The following is an 18,384-nucleotide window of genomic DNA, read 5'->3' as shown; positions in this document are numbered from 1 at the left end:
GCATAGTACTGTACTTACATTTTACAACGCCCATCCTTACTATTAAGGGGCTCGGAGCCCTTTTCTTCTTTTTCTTTTCAGGTCTTCCCCTCTGGTTCCCCCTTTCACTCTGTATCTCCACCACTATCAAAAAAGCTTATTATTATCATTATTATTATTATTATTATTATTATTATTATTATTATTATATAATGAAAAAATGTTGAATGTTGAATATTCAAGATAATCTTTTTTTCTTTCAAGTTCTATGAAATTTAATGTTTAAAGGTGCAAATGAAAGAGTGTGAAATGCTCTCATTGGACCACCCTGTACAAACAAAAGCTAAATAAATGTAATAGTTTTAAATGAGCACGATATTACAGTTTGTCACTCAACTTTATTTCACAGCAAAAAAATATTGCAAAAGCACTAAATCTACATTTCATCACCAGCTAGCCAGCTTGTTTAAGTAAAGGAAGTATCAAAAGCCAATGACTTATAGCAGAGCAGCATCTTTACATGATATCCTTATCATATTGATATACAGTCATGGAAAAAAATATTAGACCATTGTTTTCTTCAATTTCTTGTTCATTTTAATGCCTGGTACAACTAAATATAATATATATTTATATATATATTTAATTTAAGAGCTGATATCTAGACATTTTCCATGGTTTTATTGATAATAACCAAAATCATTATCAAGAAAACCATGGAAAATGTCTAGATATCAGCTCTTAAATTAAACTCTTATGAGCTATTTTTGTTGTTATCATTATATTTTTCCAAACAAATGTACCTTTAGTTTTACCAGGCGTTAAAATAACATATTAGAGAAAACAAATGGTAAATGGACCTGCACTTATATAGCGCTTTTCTAGTCGCTCTGCGACCACTCAAAGCGATTTACACTACAGACTGCGCTCATTCACCCGTTCACACACACATTCGGTGCCACCTGCCACCATTGGGAATTAATTCACACACTGATGAACACAGCATCAGGAGCAATTTGGGGTTCAGTATCTTGCTTGAGGATACTTTGACATGTAGGCTGCCATGGTCAGGGATCGAACCCCCAACCATCCAATCAGTAGGTGACCATTCTACAAACTGAGCCAAGGGTGGTCTAATAATTTTTTCCATGACTGTATGTGTCTTACAATGTATTAAAGTGTCACAAAGCTTGAGCCTGGACTGTAAAGATGAGGGTCATAAAAAAACACACAAATATAAAGCTACTCACACTTTGCATGCATTCAACACATTTATGCTTGTTACTGAATTGAAGTTTTGTATGAAAATGCGCCTGGCGTTGCCTGGCGTAGGAATACAGGTGCATCTCAATACATTAGAATATGATGGAAAAGTCCATTTCCAATAGTTGAGGTCAAACATCCCCAACCAAGTATTGAGTCATATAGATGGACATACTTTTCAGAGGCCAACATTTCCATATCAAACATACTTTTTAACCCTCTGGGTATTCAAATCTTGAGGTATTATGTCCTTTATAAAATCTGTTAAAAATCTTTACCATGCCATGTTGGTATCAGCGTTACCTCACCTATATGTCCTGATAATTAATTTCTTTACTTTGACTTACTTGATAAAAATGTTTAACCCAAAAGAAACAAAGGAAAACATAAAATCTGATCTTGAAAATTATATTTCAATACACAGAATTTTAAATGTTGCAAAAATGAATAGAGGTCGCAAATATTACATATAACAGGTAAAATTAGGAAAATCTCTAGTTCTATATTTTTATACTAAATATATTTTCCAGTTTTACTTGGCCGAATATAATCCAAAACACATCTGGTATGGAGTTTCAAGCCAGAACTTTAGAGGGAAACTGATGGTAAGACTCAATGTTGCTTTATTTTTATGTATTCACATCATGAAGAAGTAATATGCAGGTGCTTTCATGGACTCTAGAGGGTTAAAATTGGTCTTTTGTAATATCACAATTTTTTGAGACACTGAATTTTAGGTCTTCATTAAATGTAAGCCATAATCATTATAATTAGAATAAATTAAATAAATTAAGGCATGAAATGTTTCACTCTGTGTGTAATGGATCTATATAATGTGTTATTTCCACTTTTTGAATTGAATTATTGACATAAATAAACTTTTTTATGATATTCTAGTTTATTGAGATGCACCTGTAATTTGAATATGTCCTTCTTATATCATTTATGATGTCTTGCCAGGTTTTTGCTCAGTGTCCTCCACCTCTGTGATCTCCACTGGTTCAGCTGACGGAGCAGAGTGAAAGAACTGGAAACCACACAAACACACACACACACACACACACACACACACACACACACACACACACACACACACACACACACACCACAAAGTTAGCACCATTTGTAGCCATGTGTTTGTGGCTGTGTGAGTGGTAAAGCGTGTGATATCACCTCTTGTGTGTGTAGAGTACGGGCGTGTACTTACGTTAAATGTCTCGTTTTTTTCCAGGAAATATTTGTACTTTTGCGGAGGGCGAGGAATCGGAGGAAACAGAACCTTTGTAATCCTGAAACACACACATAAAATTAACCACTCAGCAGAAACACACATTTTATTAGATTAGATTAGATTCAACTTTATTGTCATTGCACATGTCACAAGTACAAAGTAATGAAATGCAGATAGCATCTAACCAGAAGTGCTTAAGCAGTAATTAAGTGAATCATATTGCAATATATACAGGAATGAATTGTATAAAAATGCAGTATATATAGGTATAGATTATATAATAAATAAAAATAAATAAATGCAGATGTAACTGTACATTAGTGCAAGTATATATATATATACATACATACATATACACACATATATACATACATGTATGTATCTGTATATATGTGTGTATATATACACACATATATACAGATATATGCACACATATATACATACATACACACATATATACACACATATATATAAATATATACATAGTAGTGCAAATATTCTGCTTTTTATTATCCTTGGATACAATTATAACTCAGAAATTGTCTTTGGATTTAAGACAAATACAAAAAAAGTGACTGCAACAGAAAGAAGCACATCTTTTCGTAAATGTTATTTTGCATTTTCTTTCATGTTGTGGTTTTCCCCTGATGAACTATTTTAGCACTCGTGCAGGGGGTTTCCGGTCTGAACCTTACGGACGTTCAGGGTGGATGTTTTGCAGTGACTTTTCAGAAAAACAAAGACACTGCTAAACACCCATACACTCATCTCACTTCTCCTTTCTGCACTCTGTTTTTTTCCACTTAAAAGCACACTCATATTTACTTGAATTAGGGTTGATTGAGGTGTTTTTTCATAGCCAGTAGCTACAGTAGATAGATGTCGGCAGGCTGCCAGTTTGGAGAAGCAGACAGGAATACCAGAACGGAAGTTCAGCAATGTGCTGCTGCAAAACGCACTTAAACCATTTTTAAAAAAAATCGGTATCAGCTGTGAAGTGTGCGCTATATTTAGGATATTTTAACCACAAAGACAAAACCTGAAGCTGTTATCTATGCTTTTTCCAAGGCCACCAAAATGCTTTGACAAAGAAAAACAGTAATTCTGCCTTGTAGAAACAGGAGTTTGGTCTGCTGTTGCCTTGATTGTTTAGATATTTTGTATTATTGTTTGAATTCTGTGAATCTAAACCAACCTTGTAAAAGAGAAAAGGTAGACAGTAGCCCATTTCATAGCGCCGTTTCATGCCGGGACATTTATGGCTCTGTAACGTCTCGCCTCCACTATGAACGCCAGAAGCGGGATGCCGGGATCAAGTGATCCCACCAATTTTCCACCTCCAGAGGTAGTCACAGAGGCGGAAAATTGTTGGGACTGTTGGAAGCGGGACCACTATGAACGAGCCATCGGGGTGAAGCGGGATATTTGACGTTGTGCGTGACGTCTAGTGGTGCGTTCAGACCGGACGCGTAGCGAATATTTCGCGCGACAAGATTACATATAAAGTCAATGCAAACACGCGAATAGACGCGAATTTTTGCCGGCGGCGCGAATCGCGGGTTTCGCGCGGCGCGAATGCCGCGATTGACGCGAATGTCGCGGCGCGAATGAAACAACGCGAATTCGCGTGAGTTCAATAAATTCAACTTTGGCGAAATATTCGCGTGACGCTGTGTCGGGACAGCCTATCAGCGTTGAGATTCTGGACGACAGTGTCCGAGTGTTAAAAGACATTCTTTAATTGAGTGTACTCAGTAATGTGTTTTAAGTGGTGCTGTTTTGTTGAGGTGCCACAAGGGGGCGCAGGTCTGTGGGTTATGCCCAGAGGGGGTTCAGAGTTCATCTGTATTAGTTTCTGCCTTCATGACTGAAGAAGGGTGTTCTCAATAAATATGCTGAAAGGAGCTAAAGAGCATTATTGCCTCCGTTAATGATTTCCCGAGTTCAACGCATATGAAGCTGCAACGCTCAACAGGTTATGGGCCCAGGAGGATCTCGAGGAATAGTTATTTTTCTGATGTTTAATCGCCGGTAGAAAGTCGCGACGGACAGCGTGCTAATGGCTAACAGAAAGCATCATGGAGCCACGAGGAGCAAGCAGGTTGCCTCGACTCATGTTTGACGGAGATGAAACCAAGTATGAACTGTGGGAGACCAAAGTGTTGGGACATCTACATTTATTGGGATTAAAGAATACGGTTCTGAGAGAACCTAACAGCGAAGCTGAGTTAGCGGCCGACGGTAAGAAGAACGCAGATGCGTACGCCGAGTTGATTCAACTTTTGGATGATAAGAGCCTCTCATTAATTATGAGAGAAGCGTCTGACAATGCAAGAAAAGCACTGAAGATTTTGAGGGAGTATTATGCCGGGAAGGGGAAGCCCCGCATTATCAACCTTTACACCATGCTGACCTCGCTTCAGAAGACGAGCAGTGAGACGGTAACGGACTACATCATCAAGGCAGAGACCGCCATTACGGCGCTGCGCAATGCAGGTGAAACATTGGGAGATGGTCTGCTTATTGCTATGGTCTTAAAAGGGCTGCCTGAAAGTTTTAAGCCGTTTGCGGTATATGTAGCAAATAATGAGGACAATATAACGTTCGCAGAATTCAAAACAAAGCTGCGTAGTTTCGAAGCCACAGAGAAGTTAACCGCAGCGGGGTCCAGTGACAATGTGTTGAAGACTGTGGCGAGAGCAGGACGGAGGCCCGCCAAGTCAAGTGCACGGGACAGGAGTAATGAAGATGCGGACATTGTATGTTTCAAGTGTGGCATGAAGGGTCACCGAGCAAGAGCATGTCGGCGAAAGACATGGTGCAGTATTTGTAAGAGTGACACCCACAGCGATGCCACTTGTAGACGTAAAGATAAACAAGATGGAGCGAGGAAAGCCGCAGATGAGAGCTGCAACGGATCTGAAACAGCAGGAACAACGGATTATGCCTTCAAGATCAAAGACCCAGATGTCGGGGTTCAGCAGCGGCCGGCGCGCAGCATCAAGGAGAAGGGCTTGATGGTTGACTGTGGCGCTACTTCCCACATCGTTATTGATATCGCCAAGTTTAAAAGCTTTGACAACACGTTCGTGCCGGAGACGCACTGTGTGGAGTTGGCAGACGGCACTCTGTGCAGAGGCGTCGCTCAACGTAAGGGGAATGCAGAGGTGCTGCTGATAGACAGTACGGGACAACGACGCAGAGCAACGCTGAGAGACGCGTTGTTTATACCGTCTTACCCCCAAGACATTTTTTCGGTGAAATCAGCCACCGAAAATGGGGCAACGGTCACGTTCAAGCAAGGAGAGGACACTTTGACACATAAAGACGGTACCAAGTTTAACATTCATGTGTATGGCAAGTTGTATTATTTGCACACTGAGGTTGAGGATAGTGATAAGTGTAATACTTGTCACGACATACAGACATGGCATGAAATATTAGGCCATTGCAACTATGAAGATGTACTGAGATTACAAAATGTGGTTGATGGTATGCATATCAAGGGGAAGGCTGTTAAGCCTGATCAAAAGTGTGAGGTATGTATTCATGGAAAGTTTGTGCAAACTCGAAATAGAGATCCTGATACAAGAGCAAAGGCTCCCTTACAGATGGTGCACACAGACCTAGCAGGTCCAGTAGCTAATGAGTCTATTGATGGGTACAAATATGTGCAGTCATTCACTGATGATTATTCAAGTGCTGTGTTTGTATACTTTCTTAAGACAAAGAGTGATACAGTGCAGGCAACTGAAAAGTTCCTGGCTGACACTGCCCCTTATGGAAAGGTAAAGTGTATCAGATCTGACAACGGCACAGAGTTTATGTGCAGGGACTTCCAGATACTGTTAAGAAAGAATGGCATCAAGCACGAAACTTCAGCCCCATATTCACCTCACCAAAACGGTACAGCTGAACGGGGCTGGCGTACTCTTTTTGAAATGGGCAGATGTATGCTAATTGAAAGTCAGCTACCCAAATGTCTTTGGAACTATGCTGTTCAAATGGCAGCCATAGTACGAAACAGATGCTTTAACAAGCGAACAGGGAAGACCCCTTATGAGATGCTTACAGGTAAAAAGCCGAATTTGTCCAAAATGCAGAAATTTGGGTCTGTGTGTTACACATACAAACAGAATAAGGGAAAGCTTGATTCCAGATGTGACGTAGGATTTTTTGCCGGTTTTGACAAGAACAGTCCTGCTTATTTGGTTTACAATCCTGATGCTGAGAAGATTCAGAAACACAGACTTGTTAAATTTCTGGACAAGTTAAATGTGGAAAAACAAACACAGACAGTCGAAACAGAACCAAGCGATGATGAAGACAGAGTAAGACATTCCGGGGCAGATAAAGTCACACAGGAGGTCTATGACAACACAGAGAAGTCTCATGAGTCAAGGGTGAGAAACAAAAATGTACAAGGTAGTACATCTGATGAGGAAGATTCATGTGGGACAGGTAGTGAATCTGCTGGTGGGAGGTATCCTGTTAGAGAGAGGAGAAAACCAAGTCATTTAAGGGATTTTGTAACAGACAACAGTGATAGTGATGGGGTACATATTACCATGGATTACTGTTACAGAGCAATGTGTGGTGTACCACATACATTTAAAGAAGCTATGGAGTCACCTAACTCAAAAAAGTGGGTTAAAGCAATGGACGAGGAGATCCAGTCATTAAAAGAAAACAACACATTTACTCTGGCTACTTTGCCAAAGGGCAAGAAAACAGTGGGGGGTAAATGGGTTTATTCTGTTAAGAGTGACATTGAGGGTAAAGAAAAGCACAAAGCAAGGTTTGTAGCAAAGGGTTACAGCCAAAAGATGGGAATAGACTATGGTGAAACTTTCTCCCCAACAGCAAATTTGACAAGCATTAGGGTATTGCTACAAAAAGCAGCACAGGAGAACCTGTTAATCCACCAAATGGATGTAAAAACTGCTTATTTACATGCTCCCATTGATTATGAGATCTACACAGATCAACCAGAAGGTTATGAAGAAGGGGAAGGTCTTGTGTGTAAGCTGGAGAAATCTTTGTATGGTCTAAAGCAATCTGGCCGAAACTGGAATAAGATTTTACATGACTGTCTAACTGAAAATGGTTTCACACAAAACCCAGCAGATCACTGTGTCTATGCCAAGGAGACAAAACATGGAAAGGTGATTATGATAATATGGGTGGACGATTTAATAATTGCCGCCAGCAACAAAGAAGTAATGATGGATGTAAAAGAGATGCTTTCAGAAAAATTTAAGATGAAGGATTTAGGTGGGCTTAAACATTTTCTGGGTATCGATTTCACTCAGTCTGATGGATGTGTGAAGATGACACAGGAGACATATGTCAACAGGATATTGGAAAAGTTTAACATGGAAAACTGCAAACCCAGGGAAACACCTTGTGATCAAAAACTGTGTTACACAGAAGAGGCTGTTAAGATGTATGATGTTAAAATGTACAGAGAGGCTGTGGGAAGCCTTATATATTTAACAACATGTACACGTCCAGACTTAAGTTTTGTGGTAAGCAAGTTATCACAATATTTTTGTGAACCAACAGAGGAACAGTGGGTAACTGTGAAGCATGTACTAAGATACCTCAGAGGCACTACAAACAGGGAGTTGTGTTTTAGGAGAAATGAGAGTGAAGAGTTAGGCCTAGTTGCCTATAGTGATGCAGACTGGGCAGCTGATGCCACTGACAGACGTAGCACCACCGGTTACTGTGTAAGCCTAAGTAAGAACAGCTCCTTAGTTTCGTGGAAAACTAAGAAACAGCCTACAGTAGCGCTCTCAACCTGTGAGGCAGAATATATGGCTCTGGCCTCTACTATGCAAGAGTGTATATATCTAGAGCAGCTATTGGAAAGCATTGATGATTACAAATACACACAAACAGTGGTGTATGAAGATAACCAGGGGACAATTGCCTTAGCCAAAAACCCTGTGAGCAGACAGAGATGCAAACATGTGGACATTAAGTATCACTTCATAAGGTCCACTGTAAACGCGGGGAAAGTGACCCTGGTATATTGCACTACTGAAGAGATGGTTGCAGATGTTATGACCAAGCCTGTCACCAAATCAAAACTGAAAAAGTTTGCAGGTATAATGTTTGGGGTCTAAAAGAATGTAAGAGTTCCACATCTGTATTATATCTTATTGTGTGTAATTTTTGTTTTGAAACTTCTGTAACCTGAGTACAAGTGGGGGTGTTAAAAGACATTCTTTAATTGAGTGTACTCAGTAATGTGTTTTAAGTGGTGCTGTTTTGTTGAGGTGCCACAAGGGGGCGCAGGTCTGTGGGTTATGCCCAGAGGGGGTTCAGAGTTCATCTGTATTAGTTTCTGCCTTCATGACTGAAGAAGGGTGTTCTCAATAAATATGCTGAAAGGAGCTAAAGAGCATTATTGCCTCCGTTAATGATTTCCCGAGTTCAACGCATATGAAGCTGCAACGCTCAACACCGAGATACATACATGAGAGAGAGGAGAAAAGAGGCAGGAAGGAGGAGTGGGTCGGCAGGAGGGACAGGAAAAGGTGGAAGTACTCTGCGGTCCTCTCTCCGTGCTGAGTGCGCCTCCGGATGATGTCACTCACCCAGACACGATGGCGTGTTTTCCGACGTATCTTGGACTTCCAGAGCAGGTACAGGGATGCTATGCTTGTCATGGTTGATGACAGAATGAAATGGAGGGAATTATTTGGCGCTAAATAGTCTCTTGGGCGAAAATTCGCGAGTTATTTACTCGCGCGAGTGACGCGAATAAATTCAACTACTCACGCGATCAACTCGCGCGAGTAACGCGACGCGAAAATTCGCTACGCGTCCGGTCTGAACACACGGTAACACACACCTCCCACCTCAATCACTGTTCACTGCAGCCGCCACTGCTTATTGTAACCAAACCGGCATGCTAACTGTACAGAATGTGTCCACCGCTGAGTGTAAACAAACCGGCATCGCTTACTGTGCACAGACAGAGGTTGTTTAGTGAACAAATGCCGCTGCAGCACATGCAAACTGTACTGCTACAGAGCTCACTGTGTAGCCTATTAGCACTGTGCTACTGTTAGCACTGCTGCTGCTATGTCGCACGGCACTCAGTGCGTTTACCTGCACAGTCTAATCGAGCTATGATTAAAATAGATTTTGGCCTCCAATCAGACCTAATCTAGAAAGTGTCCTCCTCCTCAACACTGGGTGGCGATATGCGTCGTTTCAGTGGGTTAATATGGCGCCCTCTCTGGTTGACAGAAAGAGTTCGACACTTTGTGCCGTCGCTACTGACCGGCTAATGCGACCGGCTTTCTTGAATGTTTTTGTTCCGGGGTCATACGCCAGCACGGGGCTGGAGGGGGTGGAGCTTGAAAAAAAAGAAAAAAAAAACAGAGAAAGAAAAGAAAAGAGAGGTTAGGAAGGAGTTAACAGTTAGTTAGAGACAGCACAGTACCTCTGATGGCGCACCAGCAGCAGCAAAGCCAGGAGGATCATGGGTATTCCAAGAGAAATTGAGACGATCACCAGAGTGTTGAGTTTGTATGTCGACTGTTCCAGCCCTGCAAACAGATAACACACGTAAAGATGCTGAACATAAAACATAGTGGAGTCAGACGTCCAGGCAGCACTTTAAACCTCTGAAGTCCAGGAGATTTTGGTTCAAACTTGTCAACTTCCCTATGCATTAATTTCTGTCTCTGTTTAGCATCTTTAAGTCTGTCCTTTCATCACATGCATGGCTCTTTTTCTCCACACAAACTTGGCTATCAGTCAGATTTTTCATTTTATTTTAATTAAAGTATAAAGCTGCCGGGAACTGAAAATACAAACAAAAGACACAGGTGTCTATGGAAGTGTACCTTTTTAAAAAAAATTTTTTTTTTACCATTTCTACACACAAAAACAGCAGAAAAAACAATAAATAATAAAACTACAAAACAGTCTATTTGCATGTAAATAAAAAATAGTAATAGTTTTCATTGTAGAAAGAAAAACAATCACAATTTAAAAATGGTCTAGAAACATAAATGGCACACTGTGAAAGCTCCTATGATTGAACTTTCAACTGGCTTTCTCAGCTTGTCTACATATCATATATAAATAAAGTTATTGCTGTAAATTAAACATGTGTATTTTCAATAAATAGATGGACTCCACAGGGTTAAAGTGGTATTCTGTAGAATTCTTTGTGGATAAACTAACAAATACAAACAAAAGACACAGGTGTCTTTGAAAATGTACCATTTTTAAAAACCATTTATACACAAAAAAAACAGCAGAAAAAATAAATAAATAATAAAACTACAAAACAGTCCAAATAGTGCATTAAAAATAGTAATAGTTTTCATTGTAGAAAGAAAATTCACATTATAAAAATGGTCTCGAAACATAAATGGCACACTGTGAAAGCTCCTATGATTGAACTTTCAACTGGCTTTCTCAGCTTGTCTACATATCATATATAAATAAAGTTATTTAAAACATGTATTTTCAATAAATAGATGGACCCCAGAGGGTTAAACAAACAGCACTAACTGATGGCAGGACTCCAGTCGCTCCACTGAGACAAGTGAGACAAGCATGTGTGCTGCTTCCTGGTCCTCATGGTCACGCTGTAGGTGTAGGTGGGATCCGGGTTGGGCTCTGAATAAGACAGCTGGTCGGACAAACTCAGGTATCTTTCCTGTTTTTGAAAAGCAGCGTTTCACCAGGAAACAGGAAGTTTATCTCATTTTAATGTTTCGTTTTGTTTCCGTTTATTTCGTTCAATACATGTTGTAGAACCTGATAATGTAATAACCCTGATAATGTAATAAAAATCTGCACTTGAGTCCATTGAAAATGTAATAAAACCTGATAATGTAACAACTTCCCGATAATGTAATAAAGTGCATTTCCCAATAATGTAATACACTGTTTTTTTTTTCAATAATGTAATAAAGTATTACATTAATGGGAGGTTATTACATTATCAGGTTAGCCTTCATTTTGCAAGTCCTGATAATGTAATAATTCCCCAATATTGTAATAACTTAACAGCAGACCACCCATTACTTGGGTTCAAGTGGTGATACTGTGTATCAACTCTAGCTCAAGAGCTCTAGCGCCACCAACGGTTCAAAGTTGAATGTTTATTAACTTTTGACCCGTTCATCATTTTTTCCACAAAGGATGTATCACTGGAACCCTTGTATTGGGCCAATCTGAGCTCAATGCATCCTCAATGGGGTTTTTCGGCCATATTGGATTTTCTGCCATCTTTGATTTGATCAAAAACCTTCCATTAATGTTATGCTTTATTACATTATTGGTAAAAAACACTTTACAATAACCATCATTTATAAATGGTAAACAGATAGTTTATTAATGTTTAATCATCATTTATAAACCGTATATAGGCCATTTAGAATGGGAAATACATATTTTTATAAATGTTTAACTAACTAAATCACTTATAAATGGTAACTAGATGGCATATTAATGTAAGTTTATAGTTACTTTACCATTAAAAAACAATCAAATTATAATTAATAGTTTTTTTGCACTCATTATAACATTTTTAGGACCATATTAAATATGCTAATGGTTTTGAAATGATCAATATACCTTTAAGAAATTGGTTGAAAACATTTAATAGATTACTTATGTATAGCACTTTGTAAATGGTTAATAATTGCTTTATAAACCATCTATAAACGTTAATTAGATGGTTATTGAAAAGTTTTACCGAAATAAGCAGTCACAAAAGAGAGAAGCTGCTTGATTTTTCTTTTTCCTAAATAGTAGCCACATAGAATGTGTTACCACTCATTACTCTAACTTATATAAATTAATCATCCTATTTTTAAGTACTTTTTTGAATAAGTTAATGGTATTGCAAGTTTTCAAGTCTTTCTCCAAAATGTTCCATAAATTAACAGCTGTTGGTGTTTTTTGTGCACCACAAAATAATGCACAAACTTACTCAATATATATTATTTACCTGATCATGATGGCCCAGGTCCAGCTGGTACTCAAAGCACGAGGAGTCGACGGCTATTCGAGTGTGGGGCAAACCCCAGGTCACCAGCAGGACTCCATCTGTGATTGATGCGGAGATATTTGGGGGTGGAGGCAGGACCTCTGTGGCAAACACATCCAAAAAAAGTTAAATAAAATAATCAATAAGTCATATTAAATCCCTCGGGCCTGAATGACAGGTCACATGGGAACCTGCTCCATAGCATAACCTGCTTTATCGTCTATTTTACTCTAAAGAGCAAACAGAAGACTTATCTTGGCTTTTACCTGAACAGATTTTTCTGCTCATGCGTTATTACATCTATTTATTTATTTGCTACTCTTTATTAGTCTATATATATATATATATATATATATATATATATATATATATATATATATATATTATCATGCTCTAATTCTTAATTATTTATTTATTGTTTTATCTTTTTTATCTAGCTTTTTATTTAGTTTAATTTAATTTATATATATAAATATATATATATACTTTCAATTGTCATAATTGACTTTTACTTTTTTATTTATTATTATTATTATTATTATTTTTATATATCTTTTTATCTTATTTTATTTTATTTTATCTTACTTTAACTTTTGAATGGGGTGGAGGGTGTTTGTTTCTATGTTTTGTTATCTTTTTATCAGTATTATTTTCTCCTTTTTTTTAATGTAAAGCGTTTGTAAATACATTTGTGTTTGTCTTTGTGTAATATTACCTAACATCTCCAAGTCATATGTTTTGGTGTAGACTGTCCACTGGGGGTGCTGAGTTATGTTAAAGTGGAAGACAACATAAAGCGACTCGTACTCGTCCAGAATCAAAGACCTCGATCCGACTCTGTCCTCAGACGTAAGGTCCAACGAGGGAACCGAGCTATTACCGTCACAGATACTGGGTGAAGAGACAGAAAAATACATGCTTACTCAAACCAATTAGTCCAATATTAGTCAATATTCCAACATGGTCTCACAGGAATCCGTGAAATAGCCACGGAATCACTCAAATTTCCGTGAAACTCATATCCCGTGGCTATTCCAACATACAAAGTGATTATGTACATTCACTGAGTGAATATTTAGAAAATAAAACATATATTTCTCGCAGGTCAAAATATTATTTTTTTCACTAAAAATGAGAGAACTGTCCGCCATGTTTTTTGTTCTGACCGCCGGGACCTTGAAAGTCACGTGACTCGGACACAAACCAATAGGAAAAAATATCCATGGAATAGCCACGGGATATGACTGTCATTGACTTGCATTGTAGCGAAATCCGTGTCAGTTTCACGGAAATTTGAGTGATTCCGTGGCTATTCCACGGATTTTGAGTTAAGCAAATTCGTGGCTATTTCAAGGATTCCTGTGAGACCAGGTTCAAATAGTCATTCATATTCATAAATGAGTACCTGATATCGACAAAGAGATGAGGATCCTCTTTCAAAGTGTCGAATGACCAGGAGCAGTTGAGTGTATTTTTTGGGTAAAGGAGGCAGCGAAATTTCTCCAAGTTGTCCCCCACCCAATCCGCCCCTACATAATCGTCCTGCCCTGGAGGATTACGTTCATCCACCTGAAACAGATGCACAAACACAAAGAAAAGGATATAGAAGTCGAAAAATGTATCTGCATTTAACCCTTAATCAGGCAAAGAACTATATTTGGTAACTTCAGGTAATATTTCGAGAAAAAAGTTGCAAATTTACTAGATTAAAGTGGAAAATCTACAAGAAAAAAAGTCGCAGATTTAAGAGATTTAAAGTGGCAAAACTGTGCGAAAAAAGTCGCAGATTTACGAGAAAAAAGTGAGTTTCAGCACTTTAAATCTCATAAATCTGCACATTTTTTCTTGTAGATTTGCCATTTTTATCTCGTAAACTTTTTTCTCAAAATATTATTTTCGTATGTTTTTTTTTTACACATTCTGGCAGTATGTAATATCCTCCAATATTCTCTAGGGTTGAAATTTGGAATTTGCAAGAATTTCAATGAGTGCTCTATTAAGGGTTAAGCTGCAAGCTATTTGTTCCTGTTCGGCCTTTTGCAGTTAAAAGAACATTTTTTTTATTCTCACATCACCAGGGAACATGTCATCCTGACAGACATCTGTATGTTGGGCCTCCGTGTCTGTTGTTAGAAGAGAACATATATCTGGAGTTAGAGCACGAAGCCATGGATCATCAAGTTCTATCTTTGAGGACGTACTCATATAGCAGCATTCAAAACAGTGTGGCAAGGCAGGGCAGCTTTATTTATAGAGCACAATGTACACTACCAGTCAAAAGTTTGGACACACCTTTTCACTCAATGTTTTTTCTTTATTTTTATTATATCCTCTACATTGTAGTGACTAAAACCAAAGTAGTCGCTGAGAGTCTAAGCACTTGGTGTTTGTTGCGTTGTATTAACAAAATATTAGCCAAGATCAAATAATGACTTAAAGGATTTTATTAACAAAGAAAAAAAAACTTTTGATAATGTGCTTAAAGTATGGAAAAAATGAATCACAGCGATCCAAAGTAATAATACAAATTAATATATTAACTAGAAGTTACTGCCCAAATTCCTGTGACCCATTTAAAAAAAAAACAACAACAAAAGGAACAAACTATAACAACCTAAATAACCCAAATAATATAAACTACAAAAATCTATTTACACCATTGTAAATTACCTTTAGCAAGGTTCTTGTGTATTTGTATTATATAACTTGTTTTTCATGTTTGTATATTTTCCAGGTGTTTTCCAATGTTTTATTTTGAAAAGGTGTCGTCCAGCGTAAAACGGGTGCAAAAGAGAAACGGTTTTACACCTGGATTTAAAAACATTCACATTGGAAGATGATTTCAGTTCTGTTGGTAGTTTGTTCCCTTTGTTTGTAGCATAACCGCTAAATGCTGCTTCACCATGTTTACTCTGGGCTCTACTATCTGACCAGAGACCTCAGAGCTCTGATGGGCTTATACTCTATTCTATAGCATCAATGCAAGTCCAAAAAAATGTTCAGACAAAACACACATTCTTTTCTGCAGTACAGTCTGCTTAATTAACCAACATTGTTTCGAAATCGGAAAGGTGGGGGAAGCAGATTTCCTTTAATACTGTTTACAAGGAAAGCAGAAACTGCGACACCACCCTGATCAAAGCACGATAGCCAAAAATGTTGATGAATCACACATAGTGTACTAAAGAAGATTAGTGTGTTCGGTGTGTGTGTGTGTGTGTGTGTGTTCTTGTACTTCCAAGTGAGGACCAGAACACGTTTTTAACCAACAGAGTGAGGACATCTTTGCAAAGTGAGGACATTTCGGCTGGTCCTCACTTCTTTATAGGCTTTTTTGAGATTTCAGACTTTGTTTTAAGGGTTAAAGGTTACACGATAATGATAATTAACTGAAACTGTATTGTGTGGTAACAAAACTAACTAAAATTATAGTGAAAATGTCCTTCGTTTTCGTCTTTGTCAACTTTTTTCATACATAATGAAGATAGATAAGACAAAGGAAATAAAGGCAAAATTTACTGTGACCTCTTTTAATCTCCCACCCAACAAATACCCCATTACAAAAAACTAAAACTAATAAAAAATAAACTAAAACTAAAGCATTTAAAAAAACAAAAAACAAACTAAAACTAGCAAACACACACTAAACACTAATTAAAACTAACTGAATTTGAAAGCAAAAATTCACAACCCAATTAAAACTAAAACTAGTGAAAAATTCAAAACTATTATAACCTTGACAGGGAATTCACTGTTCCAATGACGGTCCTCACAAAGATAGAAGTACAAGAATGTGTGTGTGTGTGTGTGTGTGTACTTGTACTTCCTACAGATTGATGACTGTAACAAGTTTTTAACCCACAGAGAAGGACATTTTAGCCTGTTTGAGGGTTAATATTTGGTATTAAGGATAAGGCTACAATTACATTTAGGTTAGGGGTTGGGGTTATAAATAGTTGTGATAGTTAAGGTTAGGGTAAGGGGCTAAGGAATGCATTAAGGATGGGAATAATGAATCGATGATCGATTAATGGTCGTACGTCAATAAGCCAATGAGCTGAGAATAAAGTTGGATAAAGCTACAGTTTGCAAACTGAAAGTTGCAGTAACAATTATAAAACACACAGATATACAAGAGGATTAATTGGAGCAAAACTAGCTTACTGTATCAAACCTTGCTAGCATGAATTACTAGGTTTAATTATATCCAAAACTAATTTTAACACAAAACACATTTAAACATGCAAGATTACTGTGAAAACTAACCTCATGCCTCTTCGGGGACTAAAACATAAAACATTGAACTCCTTGACGTTAACTTTACAGCAAAATCTTCCTTGATTTAGCTTTAAGATTGACAGGATCAATTCTCCTTTCAAAATAAAAGCGTTCACTATCAAAACGGGCTTTTACATAGTACTGTATATATTTATCTTTTATCGATTGATTGATTGTTAACATTATAGATAATCGAGTTGGCAGATTTCTTCCTAATGCCCGTCCCTAGAATGCATTATGTCAGTCAGGGTCCCCACAAAGAGAGAAGTACAAGCATGTGTGTGTGTGTGTGTGTGTGTGTTTAATTCTACCTTCAGAGTGAGGACCACAACAACCTTTTGATAACATTTTGTGGAAGTGAGGACATTTTTGCTGCTCCTCACTTCTTCAAAGGCCTGTTTGAGGGTTAAGACTTGGTTTTAAGGTTCAGGTTACATTAAGGTTTAGGTCAGGTGGTTAGGGTAGTTGTGGTCATCGTGGGTTAGGGGTAAAGAACTAGAGAATGCATTATGCCAATGAAGGGTCTTCACAAAGATAGAAAGATGTTTTGCCATCCCCTGTGTGCTTAGGTATGAGTAAGTAGTGTCAGAGGTTACTCACCACTCTGTGAGGCACACGAAAGCAGCAAACTCAACCAAAATACTGGATGGACAGGAAACAGCTTCATTGCCAATCTGGGGGTTTTACACAACCACACACACACACACACACACACACACACACACAAAGTTAAAGCAACAGACATACCCATACTGAGCATTAGTGTGTCGTTTCACATACAGTTCACAAAAAAAAAAAAAAAGCTATTGTGGCAGTCCACCACAAGTAATTTCCTGGCTGTTCATACTTCCCCTTTTTAAATTCTTACATTTAGTGCCTGACATCTAGTAAGAGACTTCTGTTGGCAAGAAATCAAAGACAAACAAACAGCTTTCCTTACATGAGTCTTAATTCTCCTTCTGGTTTGGTTTTAACAACATACACAAACGTTTTTACATTCCCCCCTCTCAAAAAAATGGAAGAAAACTTATCAGTGCTTTGTTTTGTTTACACATTGATAATTGGATAAGTTTTCTTATAAATAAACAACAACAAAACATTCTCCTACTGTAGGCTAAGTATTACAGTACCATTATTGTAAATAGTATTACTGAAAAGCTGTTACCTCCCGATGTCCCTCCACTCTCCACTCTGCTGATGACTGTCGGATCTCTCAATGACACAAAATACACATTTCTGGGGAAAGAAGAAGTGTGACGTCACATACTGTACAGAGCTTCAGGAAACAATTGGGTTTCTTCCTGTTGCTTTATTCGTAGCATTTTATACACACACACACACAAACACACACAAAACCAAAAGTATTTCAAAAACCCTGTACTTAGCTTTTCTGGTTGCATCTAAAGTACTTGATGGTAAACAAAATTAGTACAAAAAAAGAAAGAAAGAAAGAAAAGTAACAGACTCAGTAAGGCTTTAAATCAATTTATCTTGACCATATGACCACTGCCTGCTATGTTAGCTATTATTATATGTTAGACTATTAGGTGACTGTAAACACAACTGTCATAACAAAATTTGCATTTTCATTAGTTATTACTGCCAG

At 37.9% G+C, this 18,384-nt stretch overlaps 1 protein-coding gene across 1 annotated transcript; it reads right to left on the bottom strand.

The window, feature by feature from the left end:
- Positions 1–723: 723 nt before the first annotated feature.
- LOC131981071 (granulocyte-macrophage colony-stimulating factor receptor subunit alpha-like) lies at positions 724–17,448 on the bottom strand. The gene is made up of 9 exons (XM_059345369.1): positions 17,379–17,448; positions 14,571–14,623; positions 13,906–14,069; positions 13,216–13,391; positions 12,462–12,601; positions 11,015–11,162; positions 9,933–10,038; positions 2,450–2,531; positions 724–2,269 (listed from the first exon to the last, which is right to left on the bottom strand). The coding sequence occupies exons 1-9, from the start codon at positions 17,443–17,445 to the stop codon at positions 2,186–2,188; spliced, it is 1,020 nt and encodes a 339-aa protein (XP_059201352.1). The 5' UTR covers positions 17,446–17,448; the 3' UTR covers positions 724–2,185.
- Positions 17,449–18,384: the final 936 nt, after the last annotated feature.

Source organism: Centropristis striata, chromosome 11 (assembly GCF_030273125.1).
Source record: "Centropristis striata isolate RG_2023a ecotype Rhode Island chromosome 11, C.striata_1.0, whole genome shotgun sequence".
NCBI lineage: Eukaryota > Metazoa > Chordata > Actinopteri > Perciformes > Serranidae > Centropristis > Centropristis striata.
Note: the sequence above shows the minus strand (reverse complement) of the source record. Positions and strands in the feature narration are given on the sequence as shown.

Coding starts and splice junctions, on each gene's coding strand:
- LOC131981071 (XM_059345369.1), bottom strand. CDS start 17,445: ATGAAGCTGTTTCCTGTCCATCCAGTATTTTGGTTGAGTTTGCTGCTT. Junction 14,070..14,570: donor ATGACATGTTCCCTGGTGAT/GTGAGAATAAAA, acceptor CATCTGTTTCAG/GTGGATGAACGTAATCCTCC. Junction 2,532..9,932: donor CTGCTGGTGCGCCATCAGAG/GTACTGTGCTGT, acceptor TGTGTGTTTCAG/GATTACAAAGGTTCTGTTTC.